Source organism: Aptenodytes forsteri, unplaced genomic scaffold, assembly GCF_000699145.1.
Source record: "Aptenodytes forsteri isolate BGI_AS27 unplaced genomic scaffold, ASM69914v1 Scaffold34, whole genome shotgun sequence".
Taxonomy (NCBI): domain Eukaryota; kingdom Metazoa; phylum Chordata; class Aves; order Sphenisciformes; family Spheniscidae; genus Aptenodytes; species Aptenodytes forsteri.
The window spans coordinates 24,808-33,262 of record NW_008795038.1 but is presented as its reverse complement, the minus strand read 5'-3'; the positions used below and the strand labels follow the sequence as shown (position 1 = coordinate 33,262).

The 8,455-nt window shown below is 62.2% G+C and overlaps 1 protein-coding gene across 1 annotated transcript in view; it reads left to right on the top strand.

The window, feature by feature from the left end:
• Positions 1-414: 414 nt before the first annotated feature.
• DNAH17 (dynein axonemal heavy chain 17) overlaps positions 415-8,455 on the top strand; it is a gene marked incomplete at its 3' end in the record, with an annotated part of 32,780 nt that continues 24,739 nt past the window's right edge. The window contains exons 1-20 of the mRNA XM_009276815.1: positions 415-759; positions 1,564-1,757; positions 2,044-2,236; positions 2,323-2,422; positions 2,514-2,599; positions 2,768-2,893; positions 3,380-3,535; positions 3,616-3,699; positions 4,124-4,291; positions 4,520-4,636; positions 4,838-5,106; positions 5,233-5,428; positions 5,574-5,720; positions 6,077-6,185; positions 6,481-6,584; positions 6,688-6,828; positions 7,239-7,382; positions 7,609-7,791; positions 7,891-8,145; positions 8,262-8,431. Of these exons, the coding sequence (XP_009275090.1) occupies positions 415-759; positions 1,564-1,757; positions 2,044-2,236; positions 2,323-2,422; positions 2,514-2,599; positions 2,768-2,893; positions 3,380-3,535; positions 3,616-3,699; positions 4,124-4,291; positions 4,520-4,636; positions 4,838-5,106; positions 5,233-5,428; positions 5,574-5,720; positions 6,077-6,185; positions 6,481-6,584; positions 6,688-6,828; positions 7,239-7,382; positions 7,609-7,791; positions 7,891-8,145; positions 8,262-8,431 (3,287 nt within the window). The remainder of the gene's footprint in view (positions 760-1,563; positions 1,758-2,043; positions 2,237-2,322; positions 2,423-2,513; positions 2,600-2,767; positions 2,894-3,379; positions 3,536-3,615; positions 3,700-4,123; positions 4,292-4,519; positions 4,637-4,837; positions 5,107-5,232; positions 5,429-5,573; positions 5,721-6,076; positions 6,186-6,480; positions 6,585-6,687; positions 6,829-7,238; positions 7,383-7,608; positions 7,792-7,890; positions 8,146-8,261; positions 8,432-8,455) is intronic.

Here is an 8,455-nt window from a genome sequence, read left to right as displayed (position 1 = left end):
AGCTGAGCTGGTGTCGGCTGGGGCCTGGCGTCGGGCGTCGGTTGGGGCTGCAGCGGTTGGGGCTGCAGCCGGTGTCGGTTGGGCTGCGGACAGTGGCTGGAGGCTGCTGGAGGGCTGAGGGGTGCGGCAGGGCAGTGGAGCAGTAGGGCCAGGCAGGGATGTGGCAGGCTGGGGGGCGATGGGGCCAAGGATGTGGCAGGCTGGGGGGTGATGGAGCCGGGGCGGGCAATGGGGCCAGGCAGGGGTGAGGCCAGCAGCTCTCCCCAAGGCTGCAGTGTGCAGAGGGAAGGCTGAGGGCAGCAGCGGGGGTGCAGTGAGGGGAGCATGGAGGGGTTGGGGTGTGGGGTCTGCACAGCCCCTGGCTGAGCTGGGCTTCGGCACTGGGGAGCCATGGCCAAGCTCAGTGCTGGCGGGATGTCAGCCGCACTGGACGAGCGGCATGGCTTCCTGGAGAGCTTCACCACGGTGCTACTGCGGGTCCAGCTGGACAAGTGGAGCAAGTTTGTAGGCAGTGAGGAGGCTGCAGCCGTGCTGGATGAGTTCTTCAAGCAGCAGGACGTGCTGGAGCTGGTGCTGGGGCTGAATCCCTCTGGGCAGCTCCTGCCGACCACCTGCTTCCCACCCGCCCTCAGGGGCAAGGGTGTCTACTTCGTGAAGAAGAAGAGGGAGAACATCACCCGGGATAACTGCCGGAGTGGGCTGCTGGTGGGAGACATCGGCCCCTCGCCGGTGGAGCAGCTCATCACCGTGGTGGAGGAGGTAGGTCGCCCATGTGGGTGGGTGCCGGGCACAGGCTCGGGGCAGGTGAGATGAGCCAAGCTCCCCACACATGCCACTGCAGCCTGGATACCTGCTGCAGGCTGCTGTAGCCAAAACTTTAGGTAAGCTCGAAAAGCAACTAAAGGAAATTAATTGAGGAAAAATTGCCCCAGGCGCTGGCCCTGGCCTTACGGTGGCTCTCGGCTGCCCGCCCTGCTGTGCTGGTGGGCTGACCGAGGCTCACCAGGACACAGAGCTGGGTGAAGGTCACAAGCCTGGTTTTCTCCCAGGGCCCAGCTGGATCACTTCCTCCCTGTGGTTTTAAAAACTCAGCGTAATTCCCCCTTACCCATGCTCCGCAGCTGGGAAATGTCTGAGTGGATTTCTCCCAAACTTCTCATAAATATTCCCGCTCAGAGGACTGCCAGCCCAGAGCACCCAAAAGCTGAGTCAGGCCCCAGGAGCCCCCGCAATTCCTCCTCTTCAATGCCTGGGGCTTTTGCTCGTGCGCCAGCCCCTCACCCCGCTGGGTGCACTCATTGCACCGCTCCCAGCACTTCCCAAACCATGAGTCAGAAACCCGCCACAGGGTGAGGGGACTCCTGGTTGTGCTGATGAGAAAAAACATCAGCAAAACCCATCTGTGGCTGCCGGAGCTGTGGCTGGGCTGAGACTGGGCTCGGGTGGGCAGCAAGAGGGGACACTGTGCAAACCAGCGTGGCTGCACACTGCCCTTTGCAACGGGAGAGCCGGTGCTCCTGACCGAGCACCCGACTAAGCACCCGACCAAGCCCTCTCCTCCAGGTCGTGTCCCCCCTGCTTCTGAGTGAGGAGAACATGGTGGGCTGGCCCAGGGTGGTGGTGGAGGACATCGTGCGACAAGCCCACCAGCTGAAGAACAAGATGTTCGTGATGGGCGGGAAGATCCAGGGGAAGCCGCTGCTCCCACTGCCGGAGCACCTGGACGGCCAGGACGACTCCAGCACCGTCCTGGACTGGTGGGTGCTGCCAGCACCGCTCAGTGCTAGCAAAGCCTGGCAGGGGCCCGGGGCAGCACAAGTCCCTCTGGGAAGGATGGGAGCCAGGACGCTAGCTTGGTCCCTGAGCATCTCTGGGCACAGCCGCCCCTCAGCAGCAGAGCACCTTCAGGCGGCTCATGCCAGGCTGCCGTGCTGGTGGAGGTGGCTGCAAGTGGGTGCACGGGGCTCCCCTGGGGCAGCAGGGCTCCTCCAGGGTGGTTTGGGGCCAGTCCCGGTGCTGGAGCGTAACCTGGCTACCTTTCAGCCTGGCAGGGCCTGTGGACATTTCGGTGCTGCACTCCATCGAGACCATTGTCATCGAGTGGTCCCACCAGGTCAGCGACATCCTGAGCAAGGACTCGGCGCAGCCGCTGCTGGAGGGGCTGCACCCCCTGCCCAGAGCAGAGTTCGAGTTCTGGCACACCAGGATGGTCAACCTGCAGTGCATCAACAACCAGGTACCGCCTTGCCCATGGGCGGCTGGCAGCCATGTGTCCCCGGTGCTGAGCCCCCCGTGCTGAGCCCGCCACCTCTCCCCTCTCAGCTGCTCTCGCCCCGAGTGACGGCGCTGGCCGAGATGCTGGAGAAGGCCAACAGTTGCTACTGGCCAGCACTCCAGAGCATGTTCAGGGACGTCAGCGCCGGTAAGCCCCTGGGTGATGTGGCAGGCAGCTGCCTCTCGCCCCTCCGGCGAGGCTTCCCCATCCCTGATGCAGAGTTTCTCTCCTGGCCTAGGCCTGGAGGAAGCCAAGGACGTCAGCCTCCACCTGCAACCGCTTCGGATCCTGCTGGAAGAGATGGAGCAAGCGGATTACTCCCAGGTAAATTATATGTGGCAAAATAACCAGGCATCGCCTGGCTTCCTCGTCCGGGTAGAGGCGGTGGCACTGAGCCCCAGAGGCTGCGTGCGGGTGCGGATCCACCCTGGCTCTGCCCGACCCTCGTTAGCACGGCCACGGCCCTGCACTAACAAGGCTCTGCTCCCGCAGCTGCAGCCCTACGTGGACAGGGCGCTGTGCACCGTCCGCCTCCTCCGGGCTCACTGCCAGCACTACAGCTCACCCGCCCGTGTCATCGTTGTCCTGCAGGAGATCTGCAACCTCCTCATGGAGATGGTAGAGCCCCAGGCCCGGTGGTGGCTCCAGCGGGACAGGGGCAGGGCAGCACCGAGCCACCACCTCCTCCCGCCGCCCCGCTCTGGCGCCGGCAGCCCCTGACTGTCCCTGTCTCATAAGCTGTGACCGTGGTCAAGACCCAGCTGCAGTGTGGCTCCTTGGGGACCCCTTGCAAAATGCCCTGCGGCTGGGGGGGGCCTGGCGGGGTTTCTTTCCCCCCCCCCCGCCCCCCCCCCCCCCCAGCCGCCCCGCTGTGGCACCGTTAACAGGAGGGGTGACACAGGGCAGGCGTGGGGAGCCCAGCTGGGGTGACATAGAGACACCCCAATCAAGGGACCAGCAAAGCCCCCACGTAGGGCTGGAGGGGGTTTGGGGCAGGCGTGGGCTGCGGGCAATCACCAGAGAGCCTGTGGGGCCAGACGGGGGCAGGAGAAGCCCCCTTGCTCCCCTCTGCCAACAGCCACTGCCTGCGTCTGCCTGTCCTAGAGCCGTAACTTCCTGAGCCCCGAGGACGTGATGAAGGGGCTGCAAGGAGAAACCGAGGAGACCTTAGGGGGAATCAGACTGAGCATTTCCACCATAGAGAAGCTCTTCCAGTCCTACAGCACTTACTGCTCGGACCTGATGCCCACGTTGTTCCCGGTGGGTGCAGGGGATGATGCGGGGCTGCCCGGCCCCGTCCACGCCAGGTCCGCCCGCTGACGGCCCCTCTCCACTTCCAGGAGGAGCCACAGCTCTGGGAGTTCTCCCCCTCCCTCGTCTTCAAGAGAACGGACTCCTTCTTGCACAGGCTGAAGACCATTGAGGTGACAGCACAGCATTTTGGGGCATGGCACCAGGCCCATATGGGCTCCCCCTGCCCTGGGGATGCCGGGGTGGTCCCCTGAGAGCGGCACAGGGGCAAACTCCACTCCGGCCCCGGGGCGGGCTGGGGTTGCCGGCACAGGCGAGGAGCAGAGGGAAGATGGGAGCTCAGCAGTGGTGCATTGCTGGGAGCACAGCGGCATCGTTCCCAGCACACCACCCATGCCCCCGCGCCCCCGGGGCCTCACAGGCACCCCGAGCCAGGCCACAAAGCACCCCCCAGAAGGATGCTCCTCAGGAGCGGTGAACTCGCAGGACGCAGCCCTACACTGGTGCTGCAGCTCCTGCACCCGCAGCACTGGGGCACGGGGAGCTGGGGTTTGTCACCGAGAGGAGCCGGGTGAGATGATGGTTTGTGCTTGCCAGGAGCTGTACCAGACAGCTATCGAGTTTCTGAAGCTGGAGAAGGCAGAGCTGGGAGGAGTGAGAGGAAACATCCTCGGGAGCCAGGCATTTCAGATCTACGAGGAGGTGTCTGAACTCATCAAGGGTTTTGCTGATTGCAAATATGATCCCTTAGATCCCGCAGAAGAGGTGAGTGAATGCTGGTATGGAAGTGTATGCATTTGCTAATTAAAAAAATTGCTTGCCAGGACACGCTGGAAGAGCTGCACGTAAGACTGTCCCATGGCAGCATGCATGCTCGCTTTGGGGCAGGTCACAGGGCTCCGAGGCATCCAGGTTCAGTGAATCCTTCAGGAAGGATTTGGGAAGGAAGCGTGGAGGCTGCGCCTGCTTAAATCGTTTTTCTCTCACTGGCAGCAATTGAACAAAGACTTTGCAGAGTTCCGGGAGAAGATTCAGGACGTGGACAGGCGACTGGCCACCATCTTCTGCCAAGGCTTTGATGACTGCAACAGCCTGGCATCTGCTGTGAAGGTACAAATGCCCTCCCCCAGCTTGATGGGTCCTGCCCTCAGGCACGGGGTGTCCTTGCTTGAGCATCAGAGGCTGGCAGCAGGCACACTCCCTGCAGCCCAGCACGCTGCACCCGTGCACTTGGCAGTGACCGTGGGGGTGTCACCAGGCCGTTCCGGTGATGCTCTGGAGCACAGAAGCCAACGCCTCTTTCTCCTGCAGTTGGTGCACATGTTTGCCTCCCTGCTGGAGCGGCCTTTGATAAAGGCTGAGGTTTCCCCCTGTTGCTCAGCCCTGCTGGGAATGTTCAGCATCGAGCTGGATAATGTGAAGGCGCTGTATGACGCCCAGACCACTTCCCCACTGCCGTGCAGGGGGGGCCCGCCCATCAACAAAAACATGCCGCCGGTGGCCGGGCAGCTGAAGTGGGCTCTGGAGCTGCAGCAGCGGCTGGAGGGGCCACACAGGGACTTGTTCGCCATCAGCCACCCGTACGTGCGGGTCCACCCTGTCACCCCATGGGGATGAGGGGCAGCAGCCGGGGCAGGATCTGGCCCGGCGTGTGTCTCCTCCCGTGCTCTACTGCAGCAGCTGCTTCTTTATCATGACCTTGACAGTGTGATGGTCAGTGCTGAAGCTAGACTGGTGTCCGGGAAGTACGAAGAAATGATAGGACTGCTGCAAGGTTACCGCGAGAAGGTCTACAAGGAGTGGGTGTGCGGAGCCGGCCAGGACTGCCACTTCAGCCTGGAGCAGCCCTTGATCCTGAGGGACCCTGGCTCTTCCCTCCTCAGCGTGAACTTCAGCAAAGAGGTCGGTGCTGGCGCAGGCAGCCAGCCTGGCGCAGGGGAACGCCAGCAATCACCTGCCTGAATGTAAATTTGACTTTCTCAGAGGCTGTGGTGAGACGTTTCGGGTTTTACTAACAAGCCTTGCCTCCGGCCATTGTGTCTCGCAGCTCGTCGCCGTTCTGCGGGAGGTGAAGTACTTGAACTTCCAGCAGCAGAAGGATATCCCAGGCAGTGCTGAGAGCCTCTTTGCTCAAAATGAGACTTTCCAAAAGTTTGTGGACAACCTGGATCTTATCGTTGGCTGGTACAATGAGGCAGGTTGCAAAGGGGAGACAACCTGGCTGCTTTTCCATGCCCTGAGGACTGGCCAGGCTGAGACTGCCTGGGGAGCCCCCAGGGGAGAGGCTTTTATGAAATGGGCCCTGGAAGCCTGAAGGGATTGGGGTACACTGGGCACGTCACCGGCACCCTGGGTCCCTGCCCATCCCGTGGCTGAGTAAAGCTACTGTTGCTGCTGCCACACTGGCCTCCTTCCGCCCCCTAAGCTCTGTGTCAGTGGGGTGGGGACCCCATTCCTCTGTAAAACCGGTGACCTAGTGAGCGCGTCTCAGCTGGAGCAGGGTCCCTCCTCCACCTGCAGCACTCACCTGTGGACACGTTGGTCCCCCAGGTGAAGCGGAGACTGCTGCCGGTGGAGCTCCCACTGGTGGCGGGGGAGCTGGAGGCCATGGATGGCCAGCTGGCCAGTGCAGAGCACACCCTGTTTTGGCACCATGAAGGTACAAACCCACCCCTGGCTGCCCAAGGCCAGAGATCCTCTTTGTGCGTTTCGGGGGGTCCCCAGCCCCCGGCACCGTCCTGCCTCCTGCCCAGCGGCTGCCCTTGGGTCCCCACAACCATCACACCCAAAACGCAGATCCCTGCCCCACAGGCGCGGCTGGGTGGGTGAGGTGGGGGGGCCAGACAGTGTGCCCCCCCGCCGTGGTGGATAGCCCCTAAGTGCCCTGACCACGGCTTGCTGCCTTGGAGGCGTCTGCGTAACCTGTCAAGCTTGGACGTGCGTTTTCCTCCCAGGTGTCATGGAGTACATCCAAGAGATGAGAGAGATCTTGTACGACTTGCAGACCAGGGTCCAGAAAGCAAAGTTAAACATGGAAAATATCACCCAGCTGATGGAGGTAGCTTTTGCTGGTGCTTTACGAGTGCCTTCCCGGGAAGCCTCCTGCAGGGATTTACCCTTCCCCAGCACAGCGGAGCAGCCCTGTCGTCTTCTCCTTGCAGGAGTGCTCAGCTGCTCCCTTGTTTGAAAGGAAAGACAACAAGGAGGCAGCACTCTTGGACCTGGACGGGAAAGCAAACACCTTAACCAAGCGCTATGCTGCCATTAGGGATGCAGGCGTAAAGATCCAGGAGATGGTGGAGGTGAGGCACGTCCCAGGACACTTCAGTCGGAATTGATTAACAAGGAGTGTGTCCGACGCTCGCGTGCTGTGATGCTCTGAACCCAGTGGTGTCCCCCCTTCTGTAACTGTGAGCGCTGGACTCAAACCCGGGGTGCAATCCTCCGGTCTCTGCTGAGACGAGGCTCCAGCGAAGGGCCATAAAACACCGCACACGGACTCCAGAAATCCTCTGCCCTCCCGGGGTGAGGTCTTGGCTGCAGCTTCTGGTGTCATACAGCTGGGAGAAGGGAAGGATGCAGGATCTGTGCGACAGCCAGGCAGGACAAACCTGCAGGGGCCATGAGAGGGGACTCACTCGCAGTGTTAGGAGCTGGTACATTCGCTGGGTATTTATTGACAAGTATTAGTTGGGGGTTTTTCTGCTTGCAGGAGAATGCAGATCTGTTTAAGGCTGATAAGTCGTCACAGATATGGCTGGACTATGTGGGATACGTAGATGGAATCGTGCTGGATGGACTATTCAGACTTGTCCACAAATCTCTGCAGCTGCTGCTCACCAACATGGCCCCTGACGTAGGTCCAGGTTTGCCCTGTGGCGTGGTGCCCGTTCTTTGCCCATACTCGGGATGTCCCACCATTCGCTGTTTGGTGGCCAAACGTGCCCATCCCGGTGCACCCGGGCAGCGAGCACCAGAGGTGCTGGTGTCTCCCTTGTCCCCGCCGTGGAGGGGCCGTGGGGCTGGGGGCCGGGGTGGGCACAGGAGGGAGCTGAAACACACGGGTTGCTGACCTGTTTCAGGCCAATGTGGCCCCATTGTTCGAGGTGCGCATGGAGCTATGTGATGGCAGAGTGCGGTACCATCCCTCGCTGGAGGCAGGAGACGACAACAGCTTCTTGGAGCTGGTGGAGAGCCTGCTCAGCGATACCTACGCGTCTGCAGCATGCATGCCTCGGCTGCTGGAGGGGAAGCTGAGCTACAAGGTCAGTCCATGGCAGGTGGCACCTCCCAGCTTGGCCGGAGGTGGGTGAGGATGCCCGGTCCCCTGAGCCGGTCCCCGAGAGCTCTGCCTGTCCCTTCAGACCACCCTGGAGGAGCAGGAGGACCTCAGCAGGATGCGGGAGGAGGTGGTGTCGCTGGTGGTCAGCGCCATGACAGAAGGCGAGGAGTACAGCGCCGGCTTCGAGGAGCAAGCCCACCTGTGGCTGGAGGACCCCAGGGAGTTCCTGCAGCACTTCCTCACCTTGGGCAGTGCCCCTGGCCCCGAGGATCCAGAGCTGTGGCTGGAGGAGCCCCCAGCCCATGGGACCCCATCCCTCCAGCTCTTTCAGCAGGCGGTATGAGATGGGTGCTTAGGATGCACCGGGTGCTCCGGAGAACACCGGGTGCCGGGGGAGGTGCTGGGTGTCCAGGGAGGTGCCAGCCACGGGCTGTGACCAGCTCTTGTCCCCAGATCGACGCATGTGAGGCACTATGCAAGGAGGTGTCGGGGTTCGCGAACACCGAGGTTTTTGGGGGGTGGCTGCAGAGCGACTGCCGCCCCTTAGCAGGCGCTCTGCTGGGCACCGTTGGCCGCCGGGGCCTGGCACTCCGACAGCACCTCGCCAGCCACGTCACCACCAGGTAGGAGCCTGCTGAGCCCCCCAC